General features: G+C 38.4%; 1 protein-coding gene across 1 annotated transcript in view; it reads left to right on the forward strand.

Moving 5' to 3' along the window:
• The window catches only part of FANCI (FA complementation group I), an 80,223-nt gene that overhangs the window by 53,767 nt on the left and 8,985 nt on the right, over window positions 1–17,471 (forward strand). The window contains 15 exon segments of the mRNA XM_004370622.2: window positions 270–392; window positions 1,158–1,226; window positions 2,783–2,884; window positions 3,850–4,023; window positions 4,101–4,222; window positions 4,727–4,891; window positions 5,556–5,735; window positions 10,469–10,635; window positions 10,974–11,050; window positions 11,964–12,080; window positions 15,559–15,610; window positions 16,447–16,574; window positions 16,673–16,741; window positions 16,891–16,984; window positions 17,257–17,444. Coding sequence (XP_004370679.1) covers window positions 270–392; window positions 1,158–1,226; window positions 2,783–2,884; window positions 3,850–4,023; window positions 4,101–4,222; window positions 4,727–4,891; window positions 5,556–5,735; window positions 10,469–10,635; window positions 10,974–11,050; window positions 11,964–12,080; window positions 15,559–15,610; window positions 16,447–16,574; window positions 16,673–16,741; window positions 16,891–16,984; window positions 17,257–17,444 — 1,827 coding nt within the window.

A 17,471-nucleotide genomic window follows, 5' to 3' on the forward strand; every position in this document is an offset into this window, starting at 1 on the left:
ATGAAATACTATATGTGCCTTCCTAGGCAGCTGACATTTAGGAAGAATTAATTTTGTTAAAGTGCTTGCAGATTCTTTAATTCCAAAGCAGAGTAAGAGTGACACTTATCACAGCATGGTGATGATTATAATGTCTGCCTCAATCCTGGGGTTGGCATATGGGAAAAGCTAAATCTAGATTTCTTTGATCAAGAACATAGGCTCATGTTACCTCCTTAATGGAAACTACTTTGGTAAAGTAGACATGAACCAGCCTTTCTTTGTTTCAGGTCCACGTGGATGTTCATAGCCGTTACAATTCTGTTGCCAATGAAACGTTTTGCCTTGAGATTATCGATAGTTTGAGGAGGTGCTTAGGCCAGCAGGCTGATGTCCGAATCATGCTTTATGAGGTAAGTCAGCAGAGTGGAAGGGGTATAATCCTTTTTCTTTTAATAATTGTTTTTTCTGATTATAAAGTGCAGTAGAAACACTCTTTATTTGATGCAGTTAGGACCAGTAAATAGTAATGGTTAGCCAGAGTTATTTAAGGTAGGGAATTATAAAGAAGAGTTGAAGAAACAGCTTACATGTTTTATTTTAACTTGAAATATTTGAATGTACTCATTTGCTTTTTCTCACAGATGAGCTGTACAATATCTTTTCTGGATTTCAAAAAGAAAGTTCTCCCCAGGATTTTGACCTAGTCTTTAACTAAGACTGGGAGATTTCAGATGGATGGAAATATGGCCATTCATACTAGGCTGCATAGGAAAAGATGCACTTTTTGAATCACCGGAAACTATGTGGAAATATCCTAAAAGAAAAGGCTGCTGACATAGGATGAGAGAAAAGAATAGGGGCCTAGGACATTCTTAACTGTGAAGGGGCAAAATACTCCAAAGCCAAAAGTGACCAGTTGCTTAAAAATTGTGAGGATTATGGTTAGATGGTTAATCTTGTTCTCAGTGATCAGAGATCTCTGAGATCTCTTTTTAGCTTAAGCAGATAACCTAAACTTTCTAAATCGTTTCTCCTACTAGCACTTACGGTCCCTGTTTTTTTCAGAGAACTGAAAATAGGGTAAAGAAATATAGTGTTATTTTAAAGTTATGATTGTCCAAATCACTAATATCTCTATTAAAGAGCTTATTTGTTTTCTATTTGATTCCTCTTAGGGGTTCTATGATGTCCTTCGAAGGAACTCTCAGCTGGTTAATTCAATAATGCAGACCCTGCTCTCACAGGTAAAATAGATTTTTATGGATAAAGGGAAAACAGATAATGAGGCATTGACAGGCAACTGACCTTCTGCAGACTTTTCAAAATATAAAATAATAATTCCCAACTTGTACGGTGGTACATTGTGAACATGCCTGCGGTGGTTTTATTTTTGATCACCACTTATCTGTCTGCCATATTGCCATCATCTAACAGTCACCTCTGAGTTAACAGTCTACATCCTAAGTCAAAAGGATACTTTGAAGAACGATTTGTAGAAGGGCTATCAGAAGCTATATCTGTTACGTTTTATTTCCGAAAGAAAAAAGAGAAAGAGAGAGATCTGAAGCAAATATAGCAAATTATTGACATTTGTTAAATCTAGGTAACAGATACCCATGTTATCTGTTATGTTATTTTCTGTATTTTTCAGTTTTAAAATAATGTTTTTAAATTGTGAAATATTTCAAAGGACCATCAGAATTAGAAGAATTCAGATGTAGAACATCTGGTGTAAATAAGACCTTTTATACTCAACATTTATTCATTAAGCATTTATTTGAATTTTTTTTTGGTAACAGCTTTATTGAGATATAATTCACATGTTGCAATTCATCCACTTAAAGTGTACAACTCACTGGTTTTTAGTATATTCACAGAATTATGCAGTTATCACCACAATGAATTTTAGAACATTTTATCACTTCAAAGAAACCCATACCATTTAGCTATCACGCCCTAATCCCTCCTCTGCCCTGGACCCCCACCCAGCCCTAAGCAACCACTGTTCTACTTTCTGTCTCTATTTATTTGACTATTTATAACATTTCATATAAATGGAATCATACAATATGTGGTTTTTTTCTGACCGACTTCTGTCTCGTACCATATGCTTTTAAGGTTCATCCATGTTGTAGCATATATCAGAACTTCATTCTTTTTTTATGGCTGAATAATATCCCATTATATGGTATTTGAATCTTTTTTATATTTGAAGATGCTATTATCACTAGTAATAATAACAGCAATAGCTAACGCTGAGCACTTACTGAGGGCCAAGCATTGTATTGTAGTGTAATGAAGCACTTATGTGAATGATCCCATTTCATCCTCACAGAAACCCTGTGAAATAATCACTGTTATCTCCATTTTTCAGATTTATATTTTAAGGCTTTGAGAAGTTAAGTAATTTAATTTGCCCAAGGTTGCACAGTTAATAAGTGGCAGAGCTGGGATCTGAACTCAGGTCTTTTTGACTCAAGAGCCCAAGGTTAACCAGTGTACTGTAATGCTGGGTACTAACATGAAAAGCTTCATGTCAAGAGCAATGGATTGAAAGTAGGAAAGCTGGGTTCTATAGTGGCCTTCCACTAATTTACTGAGTAACCTAGGCAACTAATTAACTTCGCTTGGCCTCAGTTTTCTCCTCTATAAAATTAATGAACGGAACCAGAACATTTTTAAGATCTTTTCCTCTTTTTAACATACTGTGAGCTTCCATGGCCTAAGGTAATTCTCAAACATGTAAGATCCATGAAAAGCATTCATGAGCCATGGTGTCTTTTGTCTTTATGATCCACAGTTAAAACAGTTCTATGAACCAAAACCTGATCTGCTGCCTCCTCTGAAACTAGAAGCTTGTATTGTGACCCAGGGAGATCAAACCTTTCTACAAGAACCACTGGTGAGACTCTTTGACCTGCTATAACCATTATTTTTACTGTTAAGGATAGGGTTGATCTTCAGGAAGAGATACCTTTTCCCTATGAAGCTGTCTTTCTGGTATTCCCTGTGAATTTTTGCTCTTAAATCTTCCCTGCTTATCTTTCCAGGCCTATCACCACCTTGGGTCTATGGGTAAGATATCTCCACATCAGCACTTCAAGAAATCAAAGCGTCCACCACTTCCCCAAAAGAACATCATTTCATTTATATATACTAAATAAGTATGCTTTAGAAGGAGGGAGTGATGTCACCTAGGAGCAGGTGAACCCAGGGAACCTGCTTCATCAGTCTGGAGGGAGTATATGATTCAGGCTGAGCTAGTATCGGCACTCTGCTGAACCTTCAGAGGAGATAGCACAGGTGTTTTCTTTTCTCATCTAACCTCAGAAAGAGACAACAGGGAGGAGAAGATAAAAACTGAAACTGCCCACCTCAAATGACTTAGAACTCATGACAAGGGAAGTGGGAAGCCTTTCAGTGGTCATATCCTGCCTTCATGTGTGCCTTCTGTGCCATGACATGTCCTTGGCCTAGATCTAAGACATTGTGCTGCTCTCCCAGAATCCCCTTGACATAAACCCCTATCTTTAGAGTAGCCTCTGAGACTCACAGGAACTAGAGAGGATTTACCTCCACAATCTGGCTCCAGGGTTGTTTGTACCAGACCAGAGAGAACACATCTGATGTTGCAGTCTGAGGTGTCAACACGCTACTTGTAAGCCTCCTTCCTTTGGGAAAGGTTCAGAAAACAATGCCTCTGTTAGTTCAGTTAATTTTTCCCAGTTTTATTCCATTCAGATTGAGTTAGTTTGTGATGCTAATGAATAGCTTACTTTAGCTTTATAGACGAGAGTTTGCTGGTTATGTACAGCTTCATAGGTTATCCCTTAACACCTGAGAACATTTCATTGTTTTCTTCTACAGGCTCATCTGCTATGTTGTATTCAGCACTGTTTGGCCTGGTATAAGAGTAGAGTGATGCCCCTACAGCAGGAAGAAGAGGAAGAGGAAGAAGAAGGATTCTACCAAGAACTAGATGATATGCTGGAATCTATCACTAATAGAGTGATTAAGAGTGAGCTAGAAGACTTTGAATTGGTAATTGCTAGGTCCTCAGCTACATTGAATAGTAGAAGTTTTTAGTAGCTTATTAATTTTTGCCTCGTGTCTTTTAGGATAAATCATCAGATTTTTCTCAGACTACTGATATTGGCATCAGAAATAATTTCTGTGCTCTTCTTGTGATGGGAGTTTGTGAAATTTTAATAGAATATAATTTTTCCATAAGTAATTTCAGGTAAGGTATTGCTATGCTTCCATTTGTGGTTTGATAACTATTCCATTTTATGTTTGGGATTTTTTTTTTTTTTTTTAACTCTAGCAATATACTAAACAGACCATGACATTCTCTGTTAGATAGTCATCTGGTCTGAGACTAGACTGTGTTCTTTCCACCAGAGAACACAAAAGCATATTGCAAACAGGCCTGTGAATGTTGACCCTCCAGAAGGCTTTTATTAAAAATTCCCCAGACTCTGAACTCAAGAACTCCTAATTTTGATGTAGAGATTTTGGTTGATAGTGCTCTGCATTGACTGGTATAAATAAAGGAGGGGAAAAAAAATAACCTACGTAGATTGGTATGGCCCGGGGAGGTATGTTAATGAAGATCCACTTGTTTATAATGTTGTGTTGAAAATATGACATCTAAAGAAGCATTGTAATGTCCTTATTACTATATATCAAAGTAAACCACGATATTCTGATGCTTGCCCTTGGTGGTCTCTTTCCTTTTACACAGTAAGAATAAGTTTGAGGAAGTTCTAAGCTTGTTTATGTGTTACAAGAACCTCTCTGACGTCCTTAAAGAAAAAGCTAGTAAAGGCAAAGCCAAAATGGCCAACAAAACAAATGATAGTCTTTTGTCTATGAAATTTGTGTCTGATCTTCTCACTGCTCTTTTCAGGTAAGGTTCTAATACATTACTTAAAGAATTTCTACCCAGATTCACTTTTATTACCTAGTTTGGGTTCATATCCAAATAGAAGTTTTGTAATTTTCTTGAAATGAAGCTGGACAATCCTAGGTAGGCATTTTAAAGGGTACCTCAAATTATTAAAGGGAAAATCAGAAACAATAGACTGATGAATGAAAAGATAGTAATGAATTCCAACAAGGTATTGTAAGAAAATCTACCTACGTTACATGAACACAGTAACGGATAAAAAGGGAAGAAAGAAAAAGGCTGAATTAAAAAAACAAAGGAACTTGGGGTTGTTAATCAGTGTCATAAAACAATATGTGATTACTGTTTCATGAGAAACTATTTGTTCTGTAAGCCTTCACCTGAAGTACAATAAAGAAAAAAAAAGGAACAACAAAAAAAAATTAGAGAAAGACTAACACTGACACTTAGTTTTTATCAAACTCAAAGGATAGAGTGGAGAAGGAAAAAATGAGGTAACACCAAGGAGGAAGGTTATAAAAGGGCAGCCATGGCAGTGACTCTGGCATGGGCTGGCTAGAGAAACTGCTATTCAGAGTTTGCTGGTTGCTAATAATTCTGAAGTCTTTTAAAAAGCCTAACTCCAGATCTCGATAACAATAGGGAAATCTCTTTTTCTCTCTAGGGATAGTACCCAAAGCCATGAAGAGAGCCTGTCTGTTCTGAGGTCCAGCAATGAATTTATGCGCTACGCAGTGAGCGTGGCTCTGCAGAAGGTACAGCAGCTAAAGGAAGCAGGGCATGTGAGTGGTGCTGATGGCCAGAACCCAGACAAGGTCTTTCAGAACCTCTGTGACATAACAAGGTAAGCCACTCCAGTATTCAGAAGCCTGTTCCGCTTGCTGTGGATTCCTCAAGAGAGGAAATTGGAGATGGAGGCAGTTTGAGTCATGCTCTAAGACTGAAAGTATAGTCACTAATATTGAGTCTTTTCTGTAGTCCTGCTTTGATGTGGATTGTTTAGTTACATGTAAAATACTCTCTTTCCTGGAATAAAGAAGGATATCACATAATTATTAAAGGATTCATCAAGTAGACATAACAATTCTAAATGTGTATGCCGCTAACAACAGAGCTTCACAATACTTGAAGCAAAAACTAATAGAACTGAAAGGAGAAATAGACAAATCCACAATTTTAATTGGAGACAATACCCCCCTCTCAGTAATCAGAACTTGTTGTATGCCCTCGAGTCAGTTCTGACTCAGCAACCCTCTGTGACAGAGTAGAACCGCCCCCATAAGCTCTCCTAAGCTGTAATCTTTACAGGAGCAGATCGCCAGGTCTTTTCTCCTGCAGAGCCGCTAGTGGGTTTGAACCACCAACCTTTCACTTAGCAGCTGAGCACTTACCGTATTTTTATGCAAAGAACCATATTTTTACGCAAATAATGCATGTGTTATGTTTTTTTGCCAACTGTACCCCCCTCAGCAATTTATTTTCTTATGCGTGCTGTGCTAGTATTTTTTACATGTTGTAAAAAAAATTAGCATACTGTGCTTACGAGAATAGTTGAAGGGGAGGGGCGGCATTGGCAAAAAGAAAATAATACTCAAGTTATTTGTGTAAAAATATGGTAACCATTGCACCACCAGGGCTCCTTATCAGTAGAGCTAGTAGTTAGAAAATAAGGAAAGAGACAGAAGACCTGAACAACACTATCATCCCGCTTGACTTAATTGGCATTTTTAGAACACTCCACCAAAAACCAGTTTCAAAATAGATAATTCTTTTCAAGTACACATGGTACATTCACCAAGATGACCATATTCTGGGCTGTAAAACAAAGCCAATAAACTTAAAAGAATAGAAATCAGTATGTTTTCTCACCATAACAGAATTTAAGAAGAAAGCAATAACAAAGATATCGAGACAATACCCAAATATTTGGAAATTAAACAGTATGCTTCTCAGTAACCCATAGGTCAAAAAGAAAGTCGCAGGATAAATTGGAAAATATCTTGAACAGAACAAAAATGAAAACAAAATATATACAGTCCAGCTAAAGCAGTGTTTAGATAGAAAAAGAAAAAATAGAAATTTATAGTTTTCACTGATTATAATGAAAAGCAAAGACCTCAAATCAATTATCTAAGCTGCCAGACCTTAAGAAATTAGAAAAAGAGAGCAAATTAAAGTAAGCAAAAGGAAGTAAATAGTAAAGAAAAAGCAGAAATCATTGAAAATAGGAAAACAGTAGAGAAAATGAATGAGACCAAAAGCTGATCTTTGAGAAGATCAATAAATTTAATAAATCTTAGCCAGACTGATCATGACAAAGAGAAGACATAAATTACAAATATCAAGAATGAGGGAGCAGGGACATCACTTCTCATCTTAAAGACATTTAAAAATTGATAATGAACTATTATGAACAACTTTATGCCAGTAAATTTGATAAATGGACATTTCTTGAATGATACAATTTCTTAAAAGCTCACTCGAGAAGAAATAGGTAACCTGATTAAAGAAATTGAGTTCATGGTTCAAATTTTCCCTCAAAGGAAACTCTAGACCTAGGTGTCTTCACTGGTGAATTCTACCAAACATTCAAGGAAGAAGTAATCCCAGTTCTACGCAAATTCTTCCAGAAAGTAGAAGAGGGAACACGTCCCAACTCATTTTATGAGGCCACTGTTACCCTAATATCAAACCTAGACAGAGACATTATAAGAAAACTACACGCCAATTTTCCTCATGAACATAGAAACAAAAAATACTAGCAAAAAAAAAAAAAATTTTTTTTTTTTTTTATGAATAAAAAATGCCATTTTATTATTAGCAGCTGTGTTAGTGGCTGACACTGAAATCCAGAACCTGGTGCAAGGATGATTGTATCTAAGCAAGGTCCCCCACTGCCTCTCTTGCAGGCTCATGTGTTCAGGGAGTAAGGGAGTGAGCAGGCCCCAGCCTAACTTTGTTTTTGTTTTTGTTTTTGTTTTTTTAATACTAGCAAATTTAGTCAGAAAATTTATGAAAAGGATAGTATATCATAATTAGGTGGGATTTTTTCCTAGGAATGCAAGGTTGGCTCAAAACTTGTTAGTGTAATTCATAATATCAGAGAGAAACTATATGATCATTTCAGTAGATGCAGAAAATCAGAATTTAATGTACATTCATGATAAAAACTCTTATCAAACCAGGAATAAAAGAGACCCTTCTCAATCCAATAAAGGAAATCTACAAAAAACCTACAGTTAACCCCATACTTAATTATGAAATAATGCTTTTCCCCCCACTCCCGTGCTCCCACCATTCCTATTCAGCATCATAGTGGAAGTCCTAGCCAGTGCAGTAAGGGAGGAAAAAGAAAAGACATTCATATTGGAAAGAAAGAAAACTCTTTTTTTGTGTATGTAACAAAACATGCCATTTCAACAGTCTTCACATGTGCACTTCTGTGACATTAAATTATGTTTCTCACGTTCAACCAGCACCATATCCGTTTCCAAATTTTTCCATCACCCGTAACAGAATAAAACTGTATTTATTCACAGGCAGTATGACTATGAAAAAAAAATGCTACTAGATCTATTAAGTAACTTTAGCAAGGTTGCAAGATACAATGTTAATATTTTTTAAAAATCAGTTGTATTTTTATTTACATACTAGCAGTGAATAGTTAGAAATTTAAAAACAGCTTAATTTACAATAGCACCAGAAAACGAACTATTTATGGATAAATCTCACATACAGGTACAACATTTATATGATGAAAACTACAGAACATTAATGAAGAGAAATCAAAGGAGACTCAAATAAATGGAAAGATACACAGTGTTCATTGATTGAAAGACTCCGTATTGTCAAGATGTGAATTCTTCCCACATTGATTCCATAGATTCAACACAATCCAAATCAAAATTCTAATAGGTGTTTTTGTAGAAATCAACAAGCTGAGTCTAAAATTCATGTGGAAAAAGCAAAGGACCTAGAATAGCTAAAACAAGTTTGAAGTAAAAGAACAAAGAGGGCTCACACTTCCTGATTTCAAGCCTTCCTATATTGCTGCTGTATTTAAGACAGTGTGGTATTGGCAAAATCAGTGGAACAGAATAGATAGTTCAGAAATAGACCCACACAAATATGGTTTTTTTTTTTTTTAAAATGGTGCCAAGGTAATTCAATGGATAAAGGAAAGTCTTTTCAATAAACGGTTTTAGAACCATTGGACCTTCATATGCAATAAAAAGAACCTCTGTCAGCATTCCTTGCACAATATACCAAAAAAAAACCTGAAATGGATTATAGATGGAAATGGGAAACCTAAACTATAAAACTTCTAGAGAAGAATATAAGAAAAATTTTTATGATCTTGTGTTAGACAAAGATATTTTTAGATATAACACCAAAATCACAATCCATAAAAGAAAATATTTAAAACTCTGCTCTTTGAAAAACACCCTTAGGAAAATGAAAAGACAAGCCACAAATGAGGAGAAAAATTTTTTTTTTTTTTTGCAAAACACATGTCTGATAAAAGACTGGCAACCCAAGTATATAAAGAACTATCAAAACTTATTAAGAAAACAAACATATAAAAGCTAAAACTATAAAACTCTTAGAAGAAATCATAGGGGTAAAGATTTAGGACCTTATTTTCAGTAATAGAGTCTTAGATATGACACAGAAGTATGAGCAGTCAAATTAAAAATAGGTAAATTGGAGTTCATCAATATTAAAAAGACTTGTGCATCAAGGGGCATTATCAAGAAAGTGAAAAAACAACCTCCAGAATGGGAGAAAATATTTGGAAATCATATATCAGAAAACAGCTTCATATCCAGAATATACAAAGAACTCCTACAAGTCAACAATAAAAAGACTGCCCACTTAAAAAATGATCGAAGGACTTGAATAGACATTTCTCCAAAGATTATATACAAATGGCCAGTAAGCACATGAAAAGATGCTCAACATCATTACTCATTAGGGAAATGCAGATCAAAACCACAGTGAGATACTACTTCATACCCACTAGGACAGCTATGATCAGAAAATAACAAGTATTAGTGAGGATGTGAAGAAATTGGAACACTCGTCTGTTGCTAGTGGGAATGTAAAATGGTACTGCTGCTGTGGAAAACAGTTTGGTGGTTCCTCAAAAGGTGAAACATGGAATTACCATAAAATACTTGAAAGCAGGGACTGAAACAGATGCTTATACACCAGTGTTCATAGCAGCATTATTTACAATAGCCAAAAGATGGAAACAGCCCAAGTGTCCCATCAACAGATGAATGGATAAACAAAATAGTGTATGTGTACAATGGAATATTATTCAGCCATAAAGCAAAATAAAGGTCTGGTACATGCTATGACATAAATGACCCTTGAAAACATGCTACGTGAAATAAGCCAGACACAAAAGGACAAACGTATGATTCCATTTATATGAGGTATCTAGAATAGGCAAATGCATACAAACAAAAATAAATTAGTAGTTACCAGGGGCTGGGGGGAGGGGAGAATGGGCAGTTTAAAAAATTGTACCTCAATGAACCTGACTTTAAAAATAAAATCACTTATCTTCAGGGTCTTACTATGGAGATACACTTCAATTCCTACTTCAGTGGAAGAGTCAGGGAAAAAAGAGAAAGGAAAGAGCATCTCACTGCTGTGCTTGGAGGGTTTGCAGAAGATCTTCGATGCCGTGCAGCAGTTCTATCAGCCCAAGATTTGGCAGTTTCTCAGGGCTCTGGGTAGGTATTTGAGTATCGATAAATTGGCTTCATCTGGGTTTCTCTCCTTCTTTACCAAACCTTTTTGTTCTGTGTGTTAACTTACCAGGGGACACCTGAGAACAGTCCTAATGTTGCAAAGGAGTGACATCTAGTGGATTCAGAATCAGCCCTTACTGGATTACATTTAACCACAAATAGTGGCAGGAAAATGGAATATAGTATTAAGAAATTGCAGAATTTTACAAATTCATTTAAATCTGCCTCCAGACATTTTGGTTTTCTAAAATTTTAGCTATTAAGAGGCCAAAAAAACATGAATCCATAAAAAAAAATACTGCATTCTTTTCCTTTCCTAGATGTCACAGATAATGAGGGAGAAGAGGCAGAAGTTAGTGTCACACAAAGAGCAACATTCCAGATCCGGCAGTTTCAGGTGAGACACCTCCAGAAGCTGCTGTTCTTGCCTGAGGCTCCATGCAACACAACTGTCTACAGGGGCAGTTAGTGAGACTGGGCAGATGGTGAGCAAGTAGGGCAGGAATCTTTTTTCTGGGTCATCACCCAAGCAACAGGACAGCTCTTAGAATAGAAAATCATGCATTTAGAAGGATTCAAAGGATTTGTGTTAAGCCACCTCAACCTGAAGAACTCATTGCCTCCAAGATCACTGATTGACGTAAAAAGCTGACATAAGGAAAGAGCCAGGAGTTTGTTTTTGAGTCCATAGTATAATTTGGTTTTGTCTGTTAGATTGCTTAAAAGACCAAACAGTGAAGCCTGTCATCTAACCAATAGTTGTAAAGCAAGAGCAGCCTCTATCATAGAGAATTTGTTTATTTAGCAAATAATTTTAAAGTTCCTACTATGTGCCAGGGACTGTTGTAGGTACTGAAGATGAGCAGAGAACAAAGGAGACAAAAATTCCCAGCCTCGCGGAGCTTACATTGTAGAGGGGAGAAACTGTTAACAAATAAAATGTATAGTATTTCAGGGGTGAGAAGAGTAAATCAGGGAAGATGTGTAGGGAATGCTGGGGTGTTGGGGGTGGTCTGAACCTGAGGGCAGCAGGCAGGAGGGCTCCCGAGAGTCGGGAACCACCAAAAACTGGGTGCACGGTTCATTCCTAATGTGCATTTGTCGAAGTTGTAGGAACAAGAGCCCATAGTTCTTTTAAGAGAGTTCTCAGAGAGGTTTCTGGTCTAAAATAGGTTAAGAAATGACTGTTCAGTCCAGATGCATTTTCAGATTTTATCCTCTTATAATTTTGGCGCTTTGAATTCTTTCTGTCCCTGCCTTAGGAATCTCTTCTTCCTGCTAATGCTTCTGTGTACACTTTCCTTTTTCAGAGGTCCTTGTTGAATTTACTTAGCAACCAAGAGGAAGACTTCAACAGCAAAGAAGCCCTCCTTCTAGTTAGTGTTCTCTCCAGCTTGTCCAAGCTACTGGAGCCCTCCTCCCCGCAGGTACTGGTACCACTCATTCAACCACATTTAGCATCCCTCAGAAGGCAAGGGTTATTACATCTTTTTTATCTATTTATTTATTTATTTATTTTATTGTTAGTTTAAATGAAGTTTACATTTCAAGTTAGTCTCCCATACAAAAATTTACACATACATTGTTATGTGACCCTAATTGCTCTCCCCATACTGCAACAGCGCACTTCTCCTTTCCACCCGATTCCCCATGTTCATTCAACCAACTTCTAACCCTGTTTGCCTTCCCATCTCACCTCCAGACAGAAGCTGCCCGTTTAGTCTCTTGTATCTACCTGAGCTAAGAGGCACACTCCTCACGAGTATCACTTTATGTCTCACTGTCCAGTCCAATCCCTGTCTGAAGAGTTGGCCTCAGGAATTGTTTTACTTCTGGGCTGATAGAGAATCCGGGGACCATGCTTTCTGGGGTCCCTCCAGTCTAGACAGACCATTAAGTCTGGTCTTCTTACTAGAATTTGAGTGCTGCACCCCACCTTTCTCCTGCTCCATCAGGGACTCTGTTGTGTTCCCTGTCAGGGTGGTCATTGGTGGTAGCCGGGCACCATCTAGTTCTTCTGGTCTCAGGCTGATGAAGTCTCTGGTTTATGGGGCCCTTTCTGTGGATTATCACATCTTAAAAGTATATATCTAAATGTCTTCTTGAAGTGTAGCTTATTTAAAATAATATATTTAATTATCTTCCTGAGTTAATATAAGACCCGTAAGATGTATTCTTTCCTACATAGTGTTTCTACCTTGTCATATTTCTGTGCATCCATTATAGGACAAAAACGTACTGCTTCTGTTTGGCCACCATCAAGGGTAAATAGTAAACACCACAGAAAAAAATCTTAAGTTTATCTTTGCTGCCTTCAGCCTTGTTAATCTATGTTCTTCCCCACTTTGAGTGCTTCCCTCCTTTTCTAATGGGAAAGTATGGAATGTTAACGATGAAGAAGGCAGCTGACATATTCAGCAGTTGGCTCCCTCAGCAAGGTTACCTGGTACTGAGATGGAGGGGTGGGGGGTGGGGTTATTAAGCAAAGAATGACAAAGTTGCTAAGTGTAACTACAGTTCCAGAGCAGAAACAGCCCTGCTGAGATAGGTGATACATGTATACTTGTAGGTGTGTGCACACATGTAGAGTTGGGCACCCGCATAAGCATTTACACACACGGACGAATAAGAGAAGGGCCACATTTTGTGGATCTGTTCCATTCAGGAGTCATTTTCCTCTAGAATGATCAAGAGCATCCCTAGGAGCCTGGGACTGTGTGCTGCCACCGCATCTGCTTCCTGATCTGTGGGGAAGACGAGGCTGCTCGTGTGCGCCCTTGTTTTTGGAAGAGCTAGTATTTGGGAGACTGTAGCCAGGGAGTGTTCTGGTGTTGAAGTGCTGGAAGGCAGACTTGATTTTCCTATTGTCCTAGTTCCAGGTTGCTCAAAGAAAATCTCTTTTGTTACTCACTTCATCCTAGCTCCAAACAACGCTTCTCTACTTAGCTTTCAGCTTCATTCTTTCATACTGCTACTTTCGCTATAAGGGAAAGAAACACAGGAACAACACAAGAGAATTGGGGCAGGGGGACGTTTGGAGGAAAATAAATGGGTTTGGAAAGACTAATACTGGAAAAATTTTAATTTACTTTGAAGCCCTCCCTCCCCACAATAATTTCAGATAGTCTTTTTAAAAAACTTTTTAAATTTAATTTTGAATGAGTAATAAAGTCATATGATTTGAAAACCAGAAATTATGAAAAGATTTACAGTAAATGGTCTCCCTCCTATTCACGTCCTATGTCTCCTCAGATCCTTCTCCCCAAATAAGTAAACACTTTTTTTAGTTTCTTATGTATCTTTCAAGAATTTCTTTATTTCTGTACCAGCAAATGTGAATATAGATTCTTATTCCTAACCCTACTCTTCACATAAAAGCTTATTCTGCAGCCTGCTTATTTCATTTATCCTGGAGATCTTTTATTATCACTTTATAGAGAGCTTTCAGTTAGCCTCTTAATTGACCTTTTTTCCCAACAGATCAAAAATTCATCTCTTCCTGAATACAATCAAACACTTTGAGGGACAGAGTAGCAGGGGTGGGAGTCTGGGGACCATGCTTTCAGGGGACATCTAGGTCAACTGGCATAACAAAGCTTATTAAGAAAATGTTCTGCATCCTACTTTGGTGAGTGGCGTCTGGGGTCTTAAAAGCTTGCAAGCAGCCATCTAAGATGCATCAATTGGTCCCAGTCACCTGGAGTAAAGGAGAATGAAGAACACCAAAGACACAAGGAAAGTAGTAGCCCAAGAGACAGAAAGGGCCACATAAATCAGAGACTTCATCAGCCTGAGACCAGAAGAACCAGATGGTGCCTGGCTACCACCAATGACCGCCCTGACAGGGAACACAACAGAGAGTCCTGGATGGAGCAGGAGAAAGGTGGGGTGCAGAACTCAAATTCTAGTAAGAAGACCAGACTAATGGTCTGAGACTGGAGGAACCCCAGAAAGCATGGTCCCTGGATTCTCTGTCAGCCCAGAAATAAAACAATTTCCGAGGCCAACTCTTCAGACAGGGATTGGACTGGACTCTGAGACGTAAAGTGATACTTGCTAGGAGTGTGCCTCTTAGCTCAAGTAGATAAAGAGACTAAACGGGCAGCTTCTGCCCGGAGGTGAGATGGGAAGGAGAGAGGGTTAGAAGCTGGTTGAATGGACATGGGGAATCGGGTGGAAAGGAGGAGTGTGCTGTCACAGTATGGGGACAGCAATTAGGGTCATATAACAATGTATGTATAAATGTTTGTAGGGGAGAATAACTTGAAATGTAAACTTCATTTAAACTACAACAGTTAAAAAACAATTGATCTTTCGTTAGTCATTTTGCACCTAAGTATAACTGCATTTCAGTACCTTTATAGCTGAAAGCCTATTCCAAAGAGCTGCTGAAGCAGAAACTTGACTTTGTCTAAAAATTCTGTCTAGTTTTTGCCTCTTTCATTTCTCTCTTTTTCTCTCGTTTGGCCTCTTGGTTCACAAAAGCAAATTCTCTTGTCTTTATGGCCAGGATCTTACTCTCTCATACCTCTCCTTTAGCCTCATAACCTCATGTGTGGAGAGTGTGGGGGCAGAGGAAGGAGAACACAGAGCTTTAGCCATAGGCCATGGTGATAGAGGCAAAGGAAGCTTAGGTGATAAGGACCCAGACCTCAGGACCTTTGGCCCTTAATGAGACATAGAGGCTGATAATTAAATCATATGCTATGAGAAGAGTGCCAGTAATTCTCATGATTCTGGACTTATTTTGATGCTATTCATAGTCGATCACCACTTTAGCTCCAGGAACATGTTTTGGCAGGTGATTTGCTTAGACTTGGAATGATCTAGGGCTCTTCTATTCTGACAGCACCTAGCTCTGTCTTTTGGCATGTTTCTTTAATATCTGAATGACCTTCACTTTAGTTTTTGCAGATGTTATCCTGGACATCTAAGATTTGCAAGGAAAACAGCCTGGGTAAGGTTCCTACCATGTTTCCTTTTAGACCCTATTTAAAATCATCATCACCAAATAACATTTAGAAACAAAAAGATAATCCCCATTACACATTCACCAGAATGACCAAAATGAAAAAGATACGAGTACCAAGTCTTGGCAGAAATGTAGAGCAGTTGGAACTGTCATGCACTGCTGGTATAACCACTCTGGAAAACTGTTTGGCAGTATCTGACTACTAAAACTAAACATATGCCTATGACCCAGCAATTGTACTGCCAACAGAAATATATGGAAGAATTCTCATAGCAGCACTACTTTCATAGCCAAAAAACTGGGTGGGAAACCCCAAATGTTCAACAATAGAATGGATAAATAAGTTGTGATATATTCACATGATAGAATACAGCAATGGGAATAAACAAATTACACCTACACATAGAGAAATCTCATAATGTTGAACAAAACAAGCCAGACACAGAGGCCTCACTGTATGATTCCATTCAGATAGTTCACAATCAGACAGAACTAGTCTGTGATGTTAGAAGTCAGGATAGCAGTTTCCCTTGGTGGCGCAGGTGAGGCAGGAGGGGGCTTTCTAGGGTGCTGGTAATGTTTTATATTTTGATTTGGATGGTAGTGACTGACTAATAATGAGAAACATCTGCTTTCTTTGGGTTGGGATAAAAGTGCACCATTGTGGGAGTTAACCTTGGCTGGAGTTTGTGCAACACTAGAATGTTGTGCCCAGAACGCGACAAGCTGTGTGTTCTGGTTAGCACCCCCTCCACATCCCCACCAAAGGACCTGACTGGGTTATAACTTACCTGGTAACTTTCTTTCCTTCCCACTCCTAGAGGATGCCTCATTTTGTAAGGGCTTGATGAACTTGCTCTTCAGCCTTCATGTTTTGTATAAGAGTCCTGTCTCCCTGCTGCGTGACTTGTCCCAGGATATCCATGGGCAGCTCGGAGACATAGACCAGGTACTGCAGTAAGCCTTCAGTACAACATACCTCATGGGGATAGAGCTCAGGGGAAAAGCCTTACTACCATTAGGTCTCACCTCTCTTTCCCTCCTCAGGACATAGAGGTGGAAAAAACAAACCACTTTGCAATGGTGAATTTGAGAACAGCTGCTCCCACTGTCTGTGTAAGTGTTGATCCCCAAGCCATAGGAAACAGCCTTGTCATTCCTTCCATCCAACTCCATGTGAAGAGTAAATTATAGTGGCCATGGTTACTGTATTACCCTTGCAGGTGTGTGCAGTGAGCCAAGCCAGGCATTCTTTTCTTTCATAGTTGCTTGTTCTGAGTCAGGCTGAGAAGGTCCTAGAAGAAGTAGACTGGCTAATCACCAAGCTTAAGGGACAAGTGAGCCAAGAAATCATATCAGGTAAGATGAGTTGGGGTTCCAAGAAATGAGATGAGTCCAGTCCACATTACACTGCTGCTTGAAGTGGGCCCCTGAGCTAGATTTCTGATGTGATGGAAGAAATGGAGGGTTGTGTGGCTTAGGGCAGCAGTCACTCTGCATGATGAATTACATACTCGTTTTCCCTACAGATTTCCTAGTTAATGATATTTAATTCATTTTAGATGTCCTTCACTCTTAACTAGAAAATAAGGCCCCTCGGGTTTGCATGTGTCAATTTTGTCTCCCTTCAGAAGAGGCCTCTTCTCAGGCAGTCCCACCAAATCATCCCATTGAGAAAGCCATCATCATTCAGCTGGGAACTCTGCTTACATTCTTCCATGAGCTGGTACAGACAGCCCTGCCATCAGGCAGCTGTGTAGACACTTTGCTAAAGGACCTGTGCAAAATGTACACCATTCTTACAGCACTTGTCAAATATGTGAGTATCTGAGATAATCAAGTTCCC

This window comes from Trichechus manatus, unplaced genomic scaffold (genome assembly GCF_000243295.1).
Source record: "Trichechus manatus latirostris isolate Lorelei unplaced genomic scaffold, TriManLat1.0 scaffold00009, whole genome shotgun sequence".
Classification (NCBI taxonomy): domain Eukaryota; kingdom Metazoa; phylum Chordata; class Mammalia; order Sirenia; family Trichechidae; genus Trichechus; species Trichechus manatus.